The sequence below is a fragment of the Oryza sativa genome, chromosome 7 (genome assembly GCF_034140825.1).
Source record: "Oryza sativa Japonica Group chromosome 7, ASM3414082v1".
In the NCBI taxonomy this organism is placed as follows: domain Eukaryota; kingdom Viridiplantae; phylum Streptophyta; class Magnoliopsida; order Poales; family Poaceae; genus Oryza; species Oryza sativa.
Genome location: NC_089041.1, coordinates 8,569,010 through 8,590,249, shown reverse-complemented (window position 1 = coordinate 8,590,249; position 21,240 = coordinate 8,569,010). Strand labels below are relative to the sequence as shown.

Genomic DNA, 21,240 nt, shown 5'->3' with positions numbered 1-21,240 from the left:
GTCTGTAAAATTCAATTCATTTTCAATTTTCTATACATATTATAACATGTCACCCTTTGAGCATTCGCTCGGGGGCTATTTCTATCTAATATTCTTTTCTGAGTATTGATTTCAGGAAAATTCTATTCGACATTGACGAAGACTCCATGTCTCTATGGTTCTACACACCAAGATCGACTAAGGCGAGCACAACAAATGTTGACAAGGTTTCGTTGCAAGCTCTGTGCCTTCTCGATCACTCGAGAACAGTTGGTGGATCTCAACAAGGAATACGGAATGAAGAGATGGTGTACTCGCCGAGATAAGATTTCTTGACTTCAATCCAAATTCTCGATTACAGCAAGATGGGAGACATAGTCGTATATTCTGTACTTTCTTGGTTGACGTCAGAGATTGACTCAGACAAAACCCTTTAGGTGCCCGCACGAGGCTGATAAAGGAAGTCTAACGTTAACTCTAAACTCACCGAGAACGGTCACGTTAGCACGATAACAGTTACTCCAAGGTCTGCGCACGGTTGAGAATATGAATTCGTTCATTTGCATCGAAGTCGGGGGCTACTATCAGGGTTATGGATAGCACATACCTAATAGTAGTTGACTAAATCTCGGCAGGACCCACCACATACCATGTCCTATACGGAAACAACCTGCGGATATAGGAGTTCCGGATAAGGAAGGATAACCAGAGTTCTACATGGAAACGACAAGGACTACTCGGATTGTATCCATATTGGTTTCCCTAGCTCTACTTGGACAAAGGGACACCTATGGGTATAAATACAAGACCCCCTAGGAGGAGAGGACAATCAACGCCCAGCATGGAAGACACCCACCATAGACGCCACAAAGCCACAAGCCAATACAAGCCAACATACGTCAAGACAAGCCGCCGGATATCGACATCAGAGATATGTCTAGATCGACCCTATCCGGTACCTTCAGAGGCCGGCCGTAGGGATCTAGCGCTGTCTCTGATCTCGCCGAGCACAAACTTGAGGAGGAAGACTACCCTGTTGTCGACTACGAGTCAGAACTTCAGACCGCCATATCGACAACAGTTAGATAGGCTACCCCAAATATTATACTGGTGTGATTATGGTGAATAAGAGCAACGACCGGCTTCGGCCAACAGGATGTAGGGTTATTACCTGACAATTCAGGGGCCCGAATGTCATGACCGGAAATAACCCAACGGGCGTTCCTTACGTGCGTGTATTATTTCTTGTCCCAGGAGGCAAGGTACACCTAAAAGTTGATACATTTCAGAGTTTATCAAGCGGAAGCGTAAATAATTAATTTATTACATGGGCGGCGAAGGCCCAGCATACACAAAGACAAACGGGAAACAGCGGAAGACTAGGGCGACGACCACAGGCGCTTGACGGCAAGCACGAGCTAGACACCAAAGCCTTCATCTTCCAGGAACTCCTCTTCTGGGTTTGGGAAAAATTGAGCAAGACTGAGTACAACCACCATACTCAACAAGACACACCCACAAGTGCAGAATAAATGCAAGGGAGTACAAGGGAGCCATAATATAGGGGGTTAGGGTTTGCAGTAAACAACATTAAAAGTCACTTAGTTGCTCAAAGCTACTTTGTAAACATGGTCCTAGAGCTATACAATATTATTAATCAAGGCCGTGAACCCACACGAACCTACCTTAACCCAAGGCCTACGATGATTCAGACCGAACTGGCAACCCGACCCTGGGTCCCAGCTCGTCCCAAGCCAACCCAGGCCAACCATTCCACATTTTAGTTGTTAAGAAGGTTTTAAGAATTAAAACACTAACTTGGGTACATTGCTAGGCTTGCCCATAACCGAGGGCGCGGCTATTCGAATAGGTTATACTCTGATCAGAGGTGTACATCTTTACCCACAAGACACATCTTTCTCACGTGTAACCACGTGCCACATACCACCACGGTATACGGACGGAAGACGTGACATAGTTTCCAACCCATCCTAGCCATAGACAAGAGTACCGACCCAACCCCACCTACGGCCGGAACCTCCGGGACAGGTAGGCAGGACTGAGCCCCTAGCAGCAGGACACCGGCCCTGTGCCATGACATCTCGACTACCGGGCCGCAGCTCGTGTAGCCTTCATTTGCCCTAGAGATGTCCATCGACCCCCGACTTCGTCCATCTCCATCCGTGTACTTTTGTTTATAACCAGACTGAGCCACAAACTAAGCCTTACCCACTAGACATGTGGAAGTACGGTAGTGCTTTGCAACAGAGGCCCGAAGACCGGTCCTTATATGGCCGAGGTGCTACAATCAAAACCATGCACCCCGAGCCCAGCCTAAAACCATTTTGAGGATTTTGAATAGAGGGGGAGGTGTGAATCCAATTCCACAATAATCCATCCATTCCATAGTGTCCAGGTGATGAGAATATTCCCAAAGTCTAGAGTTGTAAAACCACCTAATGTTGCCTAATTAACCAGCGAAGCATCTAACTAAATTCATACTAGTGGTACCATGAGTAGAGTGTCCACTAGTTGGGGTTTTGTTTAATCTAGGGTGAACAAGTTAATAATATCAATAACAATAATAATAAGGTCATAACAAAGGTAAATAGGCATGGCTAAATAAAACAGTGATAACGCGGGAGTTTAAGTAAAGCGATAATGCAATAATTTAAATCAAAATAATTTTATAAAAATGGGATCCAATATGTTCAAGGATGATGTGACTTGCCTTGCTCGCTTTCCCAAACGTCGGCTTCAACTTCCACAAAGAGCGGATCTTCCGAAGCTGCAGCGTCTACACGACCAACGGAAAAGAAAAGGCTTTTACTCTAATAAACTCCATATAACAAGCAGGAACAAAGCACAAAAATGGGTTCTTGACTTCTTAAGGAAAAATTAGAGACTTGAACGGTCTAATTCTGAGTTCAAATGGCCAAGTTATGGCCATTTGAAGTTTATATGCTCTTTAAATGAATATTTGCGAATTTCTTCATTTAAATTTTAGTTTAAAAAGGGTTTATTGCGTCAGCCGAGGGGGAGAGGCGCGCGGACCGGGTCCACGGGAGTGGGGCCCACGCGGCAGCCTCACGGTCCACGGTGGACCGGGCGCACCCGGGCTCACACCGGCCGGCGCCGTGGGCCCCACACGTCAGCCGCACCCGAGAGCGCGGGCGGCTGACGGCCGGGCCCCACGCGGCAGCCACTTGGTGCGCCTGAGGGCGGCCACGCCGGCGCGGTCGGCGGGAGGCGGCGCGCCCGCGCCCCGATGGTCGCCGCCGGCGACCACCGGTGCGGCGGAGCGGCGGCCGAGAGAGGGGAGGGAAGGGGGAAAGGAGGCGACGGTCCACGGCTCACCTTGGGGCGACGGCGGCGACGGAGGAGGCGGCCGGAGCGGAGGGAGGCGGTGGCGCGGCTCGGGTCGACGGGGACGGCGACGCTCCGGCAGTCGGCGACCGAAACGGAGGGGTGGACGAGGTCGGCGAGGATGCGGCGAAGCCGAAGGAGGCGGCGCCGAGGTGGGAGGCGGTCCGGGGCGACGACGGCGGCGGACCGGAGCTCGGCGGCGACGGCGGAGAGAGAGAGCGACGTCGCGAGCTCGAATCCGGCGAGGAGGAAGGGCGGCGAGAGGCAGAACCGGACGGAGTAGGTGCGTGGAGGGTTTAAATAGGGTTGGAAGGGGGAGAGAGCGGCCGGGGAGGAAGGAAACCGGCGCGGGAGGTCGGCCACCATCAATGGCGCCGGCGAGATTTGCGGGGGCAAATCCGCCCGTTTGAATGCGAGAGAGAGACGGAAAAATGGGGGGAAAGGGAGAGGGAATCACGGGGAGTATTCCCCCCCCCACTTTATTGCACGCGGGGACGGCGGGATGCGGCGGATTCGCGGCGGCGGCGGCGCTAGGGTGCGGGCGAGGCGGCGGGAGCGGCGGGAGGTCGGGGATGACGGGTGGGCCCCACCCGTCAGCGAGGGTGGCAGGCGGGCCCGCCCGTCAGCGGCGCGCGCGCGGGGAGGGGCCGAGTGGGCCGCGGGGAGAGGAGAGAGAGAGGGGGGAGGAGAGATGGGCCGAGCCGGCCCAAGGGAGGGAAGGGGGACTTTTAGGGTTTTTCTTTTTTTTAAAACTTTTTCAACTTTGTTTATTTCTTCTTAATTATTATTTGTGCTCTGAAAATTCCACTAAAATTTATTTACACATTTTAGGCTTTTAGGAAATATACAAAAATCCTCTAAGCCCTTTTTGACTTTTACTTTGCACATTTTAATTTTTGGAGGCTTTCACATACGGATTTTAATTATTCTAGGCATAATTTAAAGGATATATTTTAGAGTCGTTTTCGGACATGACACCGAACCTGTATAAAAATCCTCGTCTCCATCTCTTTTACCTCGGTCTCGCGTATATCCTAGTACCAACGATCCCCATACTATGCAAATACCGGAATCGCGACATCAAATGTCGACAATAACCATCTTGTAACGCGAGATAGGGGCCCTAGGACTCACCCTTACAGTGGGTCCCAAGCCCCGTTATTATGCGCCTTAGCTTTATGATGGTCTAAGTAAGCTTTTTCATCTTAATTAATATGAAAAGAGTGCTAGATCCATAGGGAAAGGGGTACCCTAGTTACCATTTCACCAACAGCCATTGTTCCCTTCTCCCCTTCCCCCGGTGCATCTCCTCCCTAGAACCTAGCGGCGGCGGCTCAGCAGACGAAGGCAGCAAGGGCGACAGGAGGCCATGATGGCAACAACCTCCCTCTCCTCTCCCTTTCCACGAACCGAGCTTTGACGGGGCCAAATCGAGCTCCGATGGCACAGACCGAGCTCGTGCTCCTCTTTGTCCACGGCCGCGACATCGACGGTGTGGCCCAAGGGCTCATGCTCCACAAGGACACCGGCATCGTCATCCTCTCACCGGCCACCGCCGATGCTACCACCAACAAGAAGAGGAACCACGGTGCCTACAGATGTGTAGCACTCCTCTAGGAGGCCGCACCGATGGTCGAGGTGGCCTTGGCTACATCGGTGGTCGTGGCGATCCGAACTTGCTGCTGCTTCAGATCTGCTTGTGCCAATGCAACGAGTTCAATGGCAACTTCGAGCATAGTTGAACGACTACAGCGACTGAAATGCTTGCAGAGGTAGCATCATCGTTGTATCTTCATGGGCAGGGGACTTGGCAGTTGATCTGCTCCTGGTGGCCCTCAGCGATGGCAACCCCGACGGCCCTCAATGGCGACAACCACAATGCATAGCGCAGCCGCTTCCCCTTCTCCCTTGTACAACTCCGTCGCTTCTCCTCTCTTCCTCGTCTACTCACTGAGTGGGCCCTGCGCCTGACGCTTTGCAGGACAAGGCTCTCGTAGCTCAAACAAGACACAAAGAACCAAACTAGAGCCATGGACCTCACCTACTCTCTCCTCCACAGCAGCCAGTGCCCTACGTGGCTAGACGAGTCCACACATCACGCAAGAGCATTATGAATGGCCAAAGAGGAGCTTGCAATGCTCATGCTTTAATACATATGTCATCCTTTAAAATTTGGTACATTTGGGACTGAGGGAGAAATGATAACAATCCGGCCCAGGTGGGGTTGGCCGAGGCCCAATAACTTAAGGTTGCCCGGACCCCAACAGTTCTTAGTCACACCCACTCGGGGAAAGGCCCAATCTCCCTAAAAGACTAGTCCAATAGGGGAAGGGTAGTTCTCCCCTTTAAGGTGGCTTCCTCCTCCCAAGCTAAGCAAGGTGGGATTATTCAAAGGCTCACACGGTCACCGCCTGACTTTTGTGTCTTTGCCAGCGGGTAATAGTGGAGGATGTCCTCATCAATCCCACCCCCTTAAACAAGGGCCCAGCTCTGATACCAAATGATAGCAATCCGGCTCAGGTGGGGTCGGCCGAGGCCCAATAACTTAAGATTGTCCAGACCCCAACAGTTCTTAGGCACACCCACTCGGGGAAAGGCCCAATCTCCCTAAAAGACTAGTCCAATGGGGGAAGGGTGGCTCTCCCCTTTAAGGTGGTTTTCACCTCCCAAGCTAAGCAAAGTGGGATTATTCAGAGGCTCACACAGTCGCCGCCTGACTTTTGCGTCTTTGCCAGCGGGAAATAGTGGAGGATGTCCTCGTCAAGAAAGGGCACCAAACCAAAAACTAGCATGAAGTTGAAATAAAAGGATGAGTAAATTTCACCTAACCCTAGGTATTATGGTCTAAGTTGTATAAAACCACAGGGGTTTTGACACATGATAGATAAACCTATAGAGTTTCACAAAACCATACTACTGATCATTTTGATTTTGAACCACCACACTTTTGAGTTTTACAATCACATTTCAATTTTATGAGTTATTTATCCGTCATATAAATGTTACTAAACTTTTTAAAATTTTAATATAGGAGTATTCCGTTGTTTTGTGAACCTTTATGATATTTGTAGTTACGTGGCATGTATTAAAATATCTATGATTTGTATAACTTTGGACCATAATGGATAAGGTTTTATAAAAATTACTTAGATAGGATTAACAAAAGAAAACAATACGCCCCATACATGCCGTTGCATCTTATACAAAGGCTATATGTTCTCATCTTATATTCTTATGGGTATGTTTAGTTCACGCCAAAATTAAAAGTTTGATTGAAATTAGAACGATGGGATGGAAAAGTTAGAATTACGTGTGTAAAAAAGTTTTGATGTGATAAAAAAGTTGAAAGTTTAAAGAAAAAAGTTGAAAACTAAACCATGCCTATATGTGATACAGTTGCAGTTACTCACAGAAAAATGAAGCGCGTCTGGTCCATATGATCCATTAATTCCGGCAGAGGGACGGGGACGACCAGCAAGGAGCCAAAACGCGGAGCCGGAGGACGAGGCGCCCGTGAGTCCAGCAGGACGGGTCACGGTCACCACGACACGTCCGGTCCAAAACCAAAAGCCGCGCCGCGCCGCGCCGTCCTCCGCTTTCACTCCCTCCAGCTCCAACGCTGCCTGCCAACCCGCCCGCTGCCACCGCGTGAGACACACACTCTCTCTCTCTCTGCTTCTGCACGCACGACTGCTCTGCTCTGCTCTCGTCTTCCCAGCACGGCGGCTTTAACACCCCGCAGGCCCCATGGCACCTTGGTCGGTGCCAGTGCCTTCTTTCGTCTCGTACTGACTGACCCCAACCCTAGCTGCCTTGCCCTGCCGGTGTCCGTGGCATGTATGGTCATGGTCCCCGTAAACACAGCTGCTGGCCACTTTTCCATCAGACACGCATTCAGGCTACACTTTTTCAGGCCGGCCACACACGATTTCTGCGCAAATATCTGCTCATCTCTGGGAATGATCAGCTTTGACAATTTGCCATTACGGAGAATGATCTGCATTGACAATTTGCCATTACGCTGGCACACATCGGTGTTCTTTTCTCGTCGTTGAGATACAGATTTTATCTTGATTTGATTTTTGTTACCACGCTTTTCAAACTACTAAAAAAGTATATTCCAAAAATTGTTTTAAAATATCAAATAAATATATTTATCAAGTTTATAATAATTAAAAATTAATTAATCATATGCTAATAGCTTTCTTGTTTTATTGTTTTAGTGCACCAATTTAATCTTCATCTTCGTCATCATCAGTTTCAATTTTCAAACACCGCCGACGTGTCTGTTCTACTTCCATCCAGGCAGTAACAGATTTTGCAAACGAAAATAAAAACAGCATACACAGCAACAGATACTACTACTGCTGGCAAACCATCAGGCATTAGAAGGAGAAAATAAACACCAAGTTTCCCTCTCTGTAAAATGTGAACAAGAGTTTTATCATCTGTATGCTGTATGGTTACACAAAACAAACAGGAGTGAAGTGCCCACCACCACTTGCGCTACTGTATGGCCACTTGTACAACACCACACACCGGATGAATCCAACTTAGGTACATTTGCTAAACACCTACAAATCTGTTCATGCTAAATGTACCACCAGCCAGCTGTGTATGGTATTGAGTGGAACAAATGAACTCCGGAATGTGCATAATTCAATTCAATTTTAATTTACTAAAATAAACAATTGGCATCTTCCTTCCTTCTGTCCAAATGGCAAGGCAACGCCTTTGTAACTTAGCTTACACATGCTGCAGCTTCCACCAAGTAAGCTCAGCGATGATGGAAATCCCCTCCAAATAAATAAATAATCTTGGATCAACCACAGGAGTAGATTTGACTTCTCTGGTAGCACTGCACAAGAATTGACATAGCTTCTGGTTTGCCCTAATACACACAGATGAAGCTGCCCTACCACTGTGGAACAAAAGAAATGCCGGAGATCTGTATTTCTATCTACAGGAAAGAATTTAAAAACTTGGGCTTGATTCGCCGCCTGCAAAATAATTTCTTCAAGCTCGTATCGCCGCATATATGGAGTGTAGGCTGCTTAGTTACAATCCAGACCACATTCCTCCAGAAGAGGGCCATTATTCTTCGCAAGGAAAGGATCGATCCGGACCCATAGAAGTGAGAAGATTGAAGCCAGTAGAATGGACCAGACGATAACAATCGTTGGTGTCCTGTTTTGCCTTCCAACCAAACCCTTGAGGAACGGATATAGATGGACAATCACCCAGAATGCAAAGAAGAGCTTCCCGAACAGAGGTCCCCATGATTCATATCCATTGTTGATAGCATTAGAAACTCCAGCTACAACCCCAATGAAGTTCAACAGCAGCAGTGTAGTTGGAGGTATCAACAAGGTGGTCCATTTGAACGTGTATAGCTCTGAGAACTCTTCATCATCTCCGGCCTTTGATGTCACAGTGAAGCTGGTATCAACACCAGCAAGGACTTTCAGAAGTCCTTGGAATACAGCGAAGAGATGTGAAGAAACACCTCCAATGACCCAAAACTGCTCATTCCTCCACCAGTCATCGATGGCCACACCACTCCATCTCATTTCAAGGATGCCAGTGACAAAAATACAGATGAAAAGCGACATGAACCATAGACTAGCAACATTGGTGAGCTGCAGTTTGAAATAAAAATGATGTAAGATTCAGACAGAAACTCAGAAGATCACAAAATTATGTAGCACAATAATGCTTACCTCTGGAGTGATAAACTTCCCAGTGAGCAAGCATATGGCAGGCAAGGTACAGTAAGCCAGAAGTGGAATGGATGTCCAGGGATATACGATAGAGTTAATATAAGAAAATCTTTCCAAAAATTTCAGGCCACCACCATACCCATACCAAAGTGGGCAATGTTTGCTGAAGAAAATTTCAACAGATCCAAGAGCCCAACGAAGGACCTGGTGAAGACGATCCGAAAGATTAAGAGGTGCAGAACCTTTGAATGCTGGCCGCTTTGGAATGCAGTAAATAGACCGCCAACCATGGCAGTGCATCTTAAACCCAGTCAAGATATCTTCTGTAATTGAACCATAGATCCAGCCAATCTGCAAGAATACATGATTTACAGGTGAGAGGAACGTCTTCAATTGATTAACCATCAGTTTATAATCAGGTCTAGGTTTCTTACCTCCTTCCCCCAGTCTGTCTTGTCTTCGTAACCACAGCTAATAACATGTATAGCTTCCTTCAGTAGAGAAGCTGGACTTGCACTCTTCAGGGTTCCACCATTTTCAAGCAAAGTTGATGCAACAAAAACAGAAGACTGCCCAAATTTCTTTTCTAGCTTCTGTTGATTCACAATTCCAGCTTTGTCTGTCTCAGCTCCTGCAGTAAAGAAACATTTGAGTTTTACTGTGATGTTTTTCTTATGTTACCTTATGTTATTTGACAATTGTTAGACAAGCTGACAATACCTGGAGCACCTTCCTCAATTTCACCAAGAGCATATGCAGGAGACTGATTTTCTGCTTTCTTGAAAAACAGTCTTTTCTTTTTCTCCGGCTTAGGTTTTGTTGTCTTCTTCTTAGTATGCCTGTTACCACAACAGCAGCAGCAGCACCATTTAGGCCAGCAATTGCAAGTTCTGGATGGGGGCTTCTTTGTTTTTGGCGCATCATAACCATAGAGAGCTTGCCGTCTGAAGACACATCCAGTACCAACATAGATGGGGCCTTGAATTCCATCCAGACCTTTCATGTTGATCTGTACAATGCAAATATTAGGAACCATAATAGTAACAAGCATAATATAGACCACAAGGTCTTAGTACCAGAGAGGCTGAATCTTACATCGAAAAAGACAACGTTCCGGTTAGCATATCGATCATGTCGGTCAATACCATCAAACCTCTGAGGGAACTGCACATAGCACACTTTCTTCCCCACCAAAGGATCCATCATGAAACACATCGCTTCCCTTATGGCCTTGCTATTGTTGATGTAGTGATCACAATCCAAGTTCAATAGGTATGGAGCATTCGAAAGAACAGCAGAGACGCGGACCTGTCAAACAACAAAGAGAGAGAAAACCATGTCAAACGGTGCTAAGGCTGTAAATCTACATGGAAATTGATACGAGACATTATGTGAAGGATCTTTTACCAATGCATTCATAGCACCAGCCTTCTTATGATGATTATAGCCTGGCCTCTTTTCTCTTGAGACATAAACCAAGCGAGGAAGCTCATTTCCTTCCACATCACGGCCACCACTTTGGCCAAGGAAGACCTATTGACACAAAAAATTGAACACTTTGAACTAAAGTAACACAGAAAGAAGAATCGCACGTGTGTAGTAAAACACCAAAATTGCAAAAGCATTACCTGAATCATTCCAGGATGATCGCGCACATTGTTGCCTGGCCAAGGGCTTCCGTCCTGCATTGTCCATCCTTCCTCTGGAACCTTTTGGGCTTTGGCAACCAAGGCGTTGATCCTCACCTTGAATTCCTCATAATCTCTCTGGATGAAAATTAAACTTGTGTAACTAGCTATAATATAAAAAGAATAATCGAGTAGAAAAGCACGAACAAATGAGGACATCTACCTTCATTGCTCTCCTCTCCCTAACAAAGGACGCTGCTACCTTATCTTTCAGGTAGTCTATCTTCTGCTGGAAGTACCACTCTGGAGCACGAGGCTCGATATTGAACTTTTTGCAGAAAGGGACCCATTTCTTTGCAAATTCAGATGTTTCTGACAGTGCTTCAAATGTGAGCATTGCAGCACCATCATCAGAAACATAGCAGGAAACCTTTTCAACTGGGTAATCCACAGAAAGGATGGAAAGGACGGTGTTTGCTGTGACTAAGGGAGGTTCCTTCGATGGATCAACTGTACTGACAAAGAAGTCGACTGGAGCAAGTTGAGATGGCTGACCTTCCTTGTCAAACCTGATCAGACAAGCAAAAAGTTTGTTACCTTCAAACCTTCAGCAAAAGGATAGGGCAAGTATTTCTTGGTTTGGGGATTTAACTAACCTCAGTGACAAGCGGTCCAGGTACGTCTCCCTCTCTATGGGAAGCCACTTTGGAAATTGATCAAGAATCCAAGACATAGCAAACCAGATTTCACATATTACAGAGATGAGCCACAAAGCAAATGCATCATTCACAGGATGCATCACTCGGTAGTGGAAGAAGAACCCCAAAACCACCAACCGGATAATTATAATCATCCTATAGGGATTAATTCGGCTTGAAGAAATTGGAACTTTGCGAGATAGTGGTTGTCGAGCTTCATCCATTCTGGTCAACAGATTAAAGAGACACTTTACAACCAGAGTCTAGTAACAATATTTGCAAGGAAAAGACAAATCCTTACATAATAATTAAATTATAACCTATTGTGTCTATGCATCATACAGAATTGACGATGAAACTCCAAGCATATGACATGCAAAAATTAGTATTTCATTACATCATAATATTTTCCATGAATATTAAACTAACCAAGCCCAAATGCAAATCATGGTCAAACAGTGAAGTAGCCAAGATAAAACAAAAATAATGTACTGCGGGTAAAAACCATGTAAGGCAATTATGTTAATCTAGCACAAATAGTTGCATTCCTTCTCTGGGATCTGTCCAATTATAGGCTTACGAGTATCCTCTACGAAGTAACAAAACATTAAGTTATTGGCAAAAAAAATAGTAGTATGTCAGCATTTTTACAGTAAGATTCTTTTTAGCATTCCATCAAACAAGACTTTCCATATATGTTTGTTCATGTACTGTTAATATAGCAATTAGTAGCAATTCTAAAGATAGTCTAAGCATTAGACAACGGCAGGCCATGGGAAGCAGCTACGGTCATTTAATCACTGTAACCACATGTTCTAACTAACATTTGGTGAGCAAGCAAAGTTAGGTGGTCACATACAGTGGCAGATCTGCATCGCCGTCGCCATCCCAGTCGCCGCCGCCCTCACTCCTGAGCTGCTGCATCCGCTCCTGCTTCTGCTTCCAGCCCTCCATCCTCTCCTTCCATGCCACACTCCCGTACCCGTAGGCGGCGAGATCCTTGGACGGGTCCATGGATCTCGGTTGCACTGCAACCAAACACCAAGCACATCGATCAGCAACTCACACCACCAGCAGCAGAAGCTAACCAGATTCCAACCAGAAACCAGATCACCCACCAGGAACGCTCGGATCTGCGAAGGGGAGCGGGTGGATCCTCTTCCCGCCGCCGCCGCCGCCCCCCATGTAGGATGGCACCAGCGCGTGCTGCTCCGGCGGGATGTCGTCAACCTGGGGGGCACCCGGAAACACCGAATTACGCTCGATCTCGGAGCAATTGAGAGCGGAATCGGAGGAGGAAGAAGAGGAGGAGGTGGTGGTAGTGGTGGTCCGTACCATCTGGCCATTGGTGAGGAGCGGCACATTGGGGATGGGCTGGAACGGCTGCAGGTCGCCGCCGCGGCCGTAGCTCATGTTCGCGCGCAGCATCGACTCGGCGATGTACTGCGGGTCGTCCTCCCGGCCGTCGAGGCCGAACTCCCCCTCCAGGTCGTCCACGCCGTCCTCCTCCTCGTCTCCGGCCACCCGCGGGCACCCTGCCGTGTCAACATTGTCAGAGCGAAGCAGAAGCAGAGAGCAGAGAGAGCAATGGCGACGGAGGAAGAGCTCACCCTTGAGGCGCTTGAAGCGGGTCTTGCACTGGGGGCAAGCCTGCGAGCCCTCGCGGCGCTCGTAGTCGTAGCAGTTGCGGCAGACGGGGAAGGCGCACTCGTTGCACGCCACGAACGGCTCCCCGTCGGGCCCTTCCCCGACGTCGTCGCCGCATATCTGGCACGCCGCCTTCGCCTCCGCCGCCCTCCTCCCCCCAACCCCTCCCCCTCCTCCTCCATCCCTCCGGATCACCACCAGCTCGTTCCGGTTGTGCGACCCCGCCACCAGCCCCGCGCTCGCCTCCATCGCACCCTCCTCGTCGGCGGCGGCGGCGATAGCTGGTGCGCCGCGTGGGGGAGGAGGAGGAAATGGGGGGAAGGGGAGGTGGTGGTATAATAATGGTGTTTGCTTGGAGAGAGAGCAGAGCAGCAACCACCGCGTTGCTAGCTCAGCGAAGGGTGTGTTTTTTTTTCTTTTAAATTTTTTTGTGACAAATATTTTCACGAGGAGAGAGAGAGAGAGGAGAGTGTCGGTGTGTGGGCGACTGAAACGGGAGATGTTTTTGTTTAGAAGAGGGAGAGAGAAAGGAAGGGGGTTGGTGGAATGTCTGGTGGGTGGGGCCAGGGGAGACTAACTAACGATGCTAGGCTGGATGGAGAGGGGGGGGGGTTGATTAAATTAGGGGGAGGGGGCGTTGATTGATTGATTTGATGATGATGATGATGATTAGTGAGGTGGAGAGGTGGTTAAAGAAAGGTTGTATGGGATGGCCATGTTGTTTTGACAGCGAGTAGTCGGTGGGATCGTCGGTAGTGAAGTGGCGTGTGTTGTTGCTGGACGTGAGTGTGAGCGAGTGTTCGGTGGAGCGGCGCGGTGATCACCTCGGGAGTCGGGATTAATAACAGCAATATGCACAATAGTTAGAGCAGGTATAATAATTGATGATAAAAACTCCTATTCACGTAGGATTTTGTGAGGACGAGTAAAAAAGACGAGAGGAGAGAGAACGAGAGCGGATGATTAACTTGTCGCCTAGCGGCACACGTAGCTTAAAGTTGTGGGATCCGCTTGACCGTTTGTAGGCTAGACATCCACGCTACGCCACCGTCAACTTGCTTGCATCCACCTCATCCGTCGATGCCCTTGTCTTTCGTGCCCATCGTCAGCCACGACCTTCGCCCTCTTCCACATCCGTCGCAGCCGTCACCGATGCTTGAGTTCGCCTCGTCCATCGTGATCGTCATCTTTGTAGTCGCATGCGTTCTTCATCGTTCGTCGCGACCTTTATAATTGTTTGCGTGCCATCCGACTAAAGATTTCGATAGCAACAGTTAAAATTAATAGCAGATGATTAAAGGACCAATTTTAATCACATCATGTCGCAGAACATCGTATAGATACATTGATTAAACTCAATTTGTTTGAGCTGTTTTAGGATAGCAACTCCTTGGACTATTGTGAACACACTTTTCAAAATTGCTAAATATTTTTTGTTTTGTAAAATCTTTCTGTATGAAAGTTTCTTAAAAAATCAGATAAATCCATTTCTCAAAATTATAACATTTAATACTTAATTAATCATGCTCTAATCACTTATCTTATTTTTCGTGTGGTTAATTATATTCACATAAACGAAGCTTCGAAATTATTAATCCCAAGAGAAAGGGGTTGAAATATGGAAGGAGTTGAGGGGATTAAATTGCTCGAAGAGAAGATTAACCGAATAAGGTTTCACGAGTTTGGCCATTACTCTACACATTTAGCATATGCTTTAATTGGAGAGCGCATCAATTTGACATCGTCATTATATTTTGGTCATGTTCTTTTCTCCCACAAAAGTTGGATGAAGATTAAGATTTTCGTGGCACGCTTTTCATACTGCTAAATGATGCGTTTCGTGTAAAAACTTTATATATGAAAGTTGCTCTAAAATATCATATTAATATATTTTTTTTAAGTTTGTAATAATTAAAACTCAATCAATCGTACATTAATACTACCTCGTTATGCATAAAAAAAACTTAATCTTCCTCTTCTTTTTCAGGGAAAAAAAAACACCACCTTTGTGTTCGTTTCGCCTCAGCTTCAGAATTCTACTACTAGCAAGCTACTGCCCTAGATCGGTCCGCATTCCACTCTTACTAGCTCGTAGTCGTACGCCCCTATGACTATGAGTATGAGCGTGTCCTGCGAAAGAGGTAGCGACGAGAAAGACACCCGGCACCGGCAAGATGTCTAAACAACATGTGCGTGGAATCCTCTGATCCTCTCTGTGATCAGTTGGCATCCCGGCCACTTGATTAAAGAAACACAAAACATTGCCGTGGACTAACCACGTTTCCTAGTTGCAAAACAGAATATACCCAGCACTTGATGTCCACTGCAATTTCACCCCCGGCAACTAGTCCATAATACTCCATGGTACTTCACCCATAAAACTTCCGTTAAAAAAAAAATCTACCTATGTATATAGATAAGTGTTTGCCTAAACCAATTGTTAGAAGTAGACTTCTTTTTATATGGAAGAAGTACATACATACTCTGATGAAGTGATTCGAGAATAGACTCATTCGAACCAGCTGTTCTACGGTAAATGAGATAAAGTAAACCATATGATTAATTGAGCATTAATTATTATAATTTGAAAATAATTTATTTAACTTTCGAAAAGACTTATGTATAAAAGCATTTTATACATAACACATCATTCAGTAATTTAGAAAACTAGGAAGGTAGCCCGCGCAGTTGCGCGGGCACTTTGTTTGATGTTGCTTAAATTTTTATTACGAACTTTTTATAATTGTTTGTTTAAGGGTTATTTTTTTCTGAAATGTTTTTTTTCCAAATCCATTATTGTTTAATAAACATGTTCTATTTGCACAATAAAGCTCGTGCCCTCTAATTAGTTAGCTTTTTGTTACATACTTATTGCAGTCTAATCATCTAAGAACTAAAAAATAATGCAATGCTTATGCTAATGGGTAAACATCTAATTAGTTAGCTTTATATGTCAACATTTTTATAAATATGAATCAACTTTTGTGTAAACATCTAATACTAAAATAGGTTCCTGTTGTTTATTTATTCATGGATTGAGGGGATTCAAAACTATGTTAAATACATATTCTTGTAGAGTCCAATTCTATTGTGCAGTGTAGGAGACAACCCATAAGTGTGCGAGGCTAGCGAGAACACAATTATTGGATGGTTAAATATTACTACAAACATATCATTATCTGGAATGAGCTTTTATATGATTGTTCCCATAATTTCATTTTTTAATAAAATTTTTAGTTAAATATTAGGAATTATGTAATCGAAAGTAACCAACCCACAAATATTTTGTTTAGCTAGCTTGCATTGGGCATGAATTAGTAACAATTAGATTTTATAATCGTTTATCTGAAGCCTATAATGTCTATCCACTTGTCATAATTATCACATATTCTATGAAGTTCTAAAAGACCCTAGAAAATATGTGTTTCAAATATCAGATAAATTATTTGAAAGCTTTTTGCATTTGTAGCATGGAATTTGTTTGGTCACTATACAATCCACTTGCACCTTCTACTCAATATGCCCTATGGTGACAAAAAGTAAGGCCTAGCTGGACTCAATAGCACTCCTCTTATCCTCTATTGATGCACTATTATTATCTCATTAAAACTGGTCTACTCAGTGTCTCCCTGCTTTGCTTGCTGTCTCATTCTAGTTTGCGCAAGAAAATTTTTGGGTTCCAAAGTCTAAACAATACATTGTAAATTTTTTCTGTCTAGTAGATGACAATTGTTTGGTGATAATGGTTTTCTTGCACCTCCAAGTCATCATGTTGCATGGTTGTAAAACTTGTATATATGCTGAGACACGGAGGTTACCATACGATTCATTGTAGTAGTGTTTACAGTTTCGATCATGTTTAGTTAATCTTTCTTTTCATGTCTCGGTGTATCGTAACACATAAATGGATTCAAAATTTAATTCTTCAAGTGAATATGTGCATGGTGACATGTTTATAGAAAGTTAATGTCCATATATATGGATGATAAGATCTTTTTAAAGGTTTGTGCATAGAGAAAACATACTTTATTTTCATACCCGTAAGGTATGGAATATAAGCACATAGCCACCGGCAAGTATATATATGTACCATATACTAAAATGCTATTAAATACCGTCTAATAAAGTAATTTAAATGTTACATAGAATATATTCTAGAGCACTTATGTAGAAGATCGTTTGGCACTCTTGGATTATTTGAGCACATTTTAGAGAATTCATGAATTCGATTGTTTCCTCTAACTGGCAAAACTACATTTTTCGATCAATCACAAATAAAGATATAAAATTATAATTGTTATGGTAGCTAGAGTCAAAAGCCGACCTTAACCAAATATGTCATTCTGGATATGTATTGGCAGTGAAAACATAAAGTAAACATCGATTGTACCAATATAGCCCGAGGGGCATTGTATGTATGTACATACGTGCACCATCGCCCAACATCCACCCCTCTGCCCTCATTCATGCCCTCTCCCCATGTATTGTCTCTCATGTTTTCATCATATATTAATCATGAACCCTAATTTATTATAATCTTTTAAAATAAATAACTATTTTTTTATCGAGGACCCATATTAACTATATTTGAACTTCTAAAATAAATATTGTATTTTTTGTTATATTCTGACTTTTTTCATATCATTTAAATAATTATTAAAAATATGAAAAAACCAATGATATATACCTTACCTGTTGAAAATATTTTTGGTGAATTTTCTTTGCATATATGTATAATTTAGGATTTATTACAATTAAAATACCAACCAAATAATTTTGAAAAATTCCAAATGATTTGAGAATGTTAATCTTACACAAATTAAAATTTAAATTGGATCTACTTAAAAACACAACTAAATTACATGGTTTGCATTTTTACATAGTTCAAACTACCGTTATATATTTGTTAAGTAATATTTGATACCATAAAGTATATAGTTTGATGTGATTACTTTTGAAAAATTGTTGTGGAGTTAATTAATACATGTGGATGTCATCTGCCACAATGTATTTTGTGCTAAAATATAGCGAATATAAGACATCCATGTAAAATCATAATAAAATAAATGATAATTACGTATTTTTATTAGTAAGATGAATAATCAAACACATGCTCAAAAGTCAATAGCGGAAAAAAGTAATATAAAAATATTTAGGGGTATCCTAGGTTAAAAAATAACAGTAGGGTGAATGGGAAGAAAAAAAAAGGGGATGAGTACGTACTACCTGCCTACATACATACGTGTGAGGGAGGGTGGAATATGTACGTCAGTACGTGTACTGAGGGAGGGAGGGAAGAGTAGATGTACGTGCAGGGACAGAAGAGGAAGGGATAAACTATTGGTTTTAATCTAATCTAATGGTGTAAAATAATGGATCCACCAGTTTAAATGAAAATTGAGGGTTAGATGTTTCTCGTCTATTAAAACGCCATGTGGCGGCTTAGGAGCATTTGTAGGGGGTGCCACGTGGCGGTTTAGGAGCGTTTATAGGAAGTTTAATGGACTTTTAGTATATAATAGATAGATAGATGTGCTCGTGGAAACGAGAATTGAGTGGTGAAAACGGATCGAATATTATTCGATCCAATCCGCTCTGAATTGATCCGAAACAAGGATAAAGTATGAGTTTATAGAAATCCGACGAATATGGATGCTAATGCGGATACGGATGTGGTATCTAAAATCCGACGGATACGGATTATCCGATATCTCTATCGGATTATCCAGGAGGCTGTTTGCCTGATAATCCGAAATTGTCAATCCACGTAACCACTCCATCTGTTGAATACAACATGAACCGTTCAATAAAATAGCCTAATTTATCAATTAACCTAGACACTTTAATTTGAGGCTCTTACTGTCTCACCTTATACTTACGTAACTGTGTTTTAAAATTATGGACATCATCTATTCATGATGTTTAGCACTCCAGTATACGATAGATCGTTCATTGATTATTATTGTATTGTTGTTTGTTGCATCGCTAAGTTGATGTTGTATTAATTACACATATACGTGACATCTGATAATTTTTAATTCGTTTCTAAACTGGGTCCGTATTGACTTTGTACCATTTCTGACATCTGAAGCAATCCGCTTCGTATCCGCATACTATTCGCACCCGTTCCAGATCCACTTAAAAATTATGTTTAAAATATGATAGGACTATTAACGGTCCGAATCCGATCCATTTCCAACCCTAACAAAAAAAAAAAAAAGAAAAGCAGCTGTTCAGAAGTGGGAGAAGATCGATCTCGTAATCAAGTGCGAGCCAACGAGAGAGCAGCAGCAGCTATTGCTAGCGCGTGCAGTACCACTAGTCCAGTACGAGTACTCCACGCCGGCCGTGGGCGAGGCGAAGGGTCCCTTAATCCCGGCCGCTCCCACCACCCAAATCGGCCAGGTCTCCACGCGTTTTCCTCCCCTTTCCGACGTTTCCGTGCGGTGCGCGCGCGCGCGCGCGTGTGCGTGCGCGGGTTCGTTCGTATTTCGCGGTAGCCCGCCCCGCCTGCGCCGAGGCGCCGACACTTTGGCAGCTTCTCCCCCGCATCACTCGCGCTCGTCTACTACTATGGTTTTTCTTTTGTTTTTTTGGTTTTGTGAGCAACCGAAGCCGCACTGGGCTAGCGAGGTCAATCATGGGCACATTGCTTACAGCTTTTGTGAGCGAGACCGCCTCCTGGTGGTGGTGGTGGGTGTGGGTAGGGGGCCCCGTGGAGTATTAAAAACGAGTGGTTGTTGCGCTGGGCCACGTACTGGTAGGGCTACGTACGAGCGAAGCAGCGCGTGTGTCACGGAGCAGGCCTGACTCTGTTCGCCTCGGCTCACTTCACATGCATGATCGATCGATTCCCCGATTCTCCCGGCCCCCACAAACTTAGTCCGACCGACGCGCACATGTGGAGAGGCGGCTGAGGTTTGGATGCATTGTTTTCTCCTTTTCTTTTTCATGGGGAAAATTGCTCAGATGGGCACAAGTTGGATGGCATACTCTAATATGCCTCATAGTTTGTTGCCATTGCTAAAATGCTCTCTAAAGTTCAGGTGCACGCTTGTTTATTTGCCACGGTTCACCATTTCAACCCATCCGATGCATAATTTGCTTCTTCTTCTTCTTTTTTTTTTCCTTTGGTGCACTGTCTTCTTTTCTGTTCTCCACACATGGAGCTGGCTTCTCAGGATGGGGTGTACCGAGGCAGTAGGCCAAGGGCCTCTGGTGTGTGTTGGTGACAGCCAGAGGCCAAGGTTGAGCTAAAACTTAGGGCACGCACGTTGGAGAACACTACCAGTGGTCTCAACTCTCAAGGTGCCATGTGGATTAAAATCACACAAGAATCACATAACCCATAGTGGAGAACACCCTAATATATATTTTGCATTTCAACCCTTTATTATTTATATGAAGGTCCTTGGGGTATTTCTTGTAATAAACTAAATTAAAACTTTTATATTTTAGACCCTATCGCAGTGAAAAAAGATGCACATATATACCCTTACCCTCATATGGACCCCTCATATGGACCCCACCTGTCAGTCACACTTTCTATTTTTTTACCTATCCCACCACCCATCTCTCTCGTTCTTAATTGTCTCTTCCCTTTCCTCCATCGACACCTCGAGCGTTGCCATCATCCCGACACCTCGAGCGCCATCGGCCCACCATCCCTTCATGATTCCTCGTTACAAGAAACCACACCGCCCTCTCCTCCTCATCCTTGCTGAAAACCCTCATGATGAGGACATCCTCCACTATTACCCGCTGGCAAAGACATAAAAGTCGGGTGGCGACCGTGTGAGCCTCTGAATAATCCCACCTTGCTTAGCTTGGGAGGAGGAAGCCACCTTAAAAAGGAGAGCCACCCTTCCCCTATTGGACTAGTCTTTTAGGGAGATTGGGCCTTTCCCCGAGTGGGTGTGCCAAAGAACTGTTGGGGTCTGAGTAACCTTAAGTTATTGGGCCTCGGCCAACCTCACCTGGACCGGATTGTTATCACCTCATGTCTCCGGACGCTGCTAAGTGATGCGGATCCAGGCGTGGGGGGAATCTAGCAACCGGGCTATTGGCGGTGCGGATCCAGGTACGGCGGCCGCAGCCAAGTTCTTAGTGATAGCGGATGTGGCGCCCAAATAATCGTTAGATCTGTTGATGCCAACCAAGCTTTGTTCCCTCCCCAACCTCCAGTGTGCTAGCCGCTAGATC

General features: G+C 45.0%; 1 protein-coding gene across 1 annotated transcript; it reads right to left on the bottom strand.

Annotated features, from left to right (window-relative positions):
• Positions 1-7,730: 7,730 nt before the first annotated feature.
• On the bottom strand, positions 7,731-13,448 carry LOC4342850 (probable cellulose synthase A catalytic subunit 6 [UDP-forming]). The gene is made up of 13 exons (NM_001422076.1): positions 13,002-13,448; positions 12,727-12,926; positions 12,510-12,621; positions 12,251-12,419; positions 11,350-11,616; positions 10,917-11,262; positions 10,694-10,831; positions 10,473-10,598; positions 10,161-10,373; positions 9,786-10,074; positions 9,500-9,696; positions 9,066-9,416; positions 7,731-8,984 (listed from the first exon to the last, which is right to left on the bottom strand). The coding sequence occupies exons 1-13, from the start codon at positions 13,285-13,287 to the stop codon at positions 8,400-8,402; spliced, it is 3,279 nt and encodes a 1,092-aa protein (NP_001409005.1). The 5' UTR covers positions 13,288-13,448; the 3' UTR covers positions 7,731-8,399.
• Positions 13,449-21,240: the final 7,792 nt, after the last annotated feature.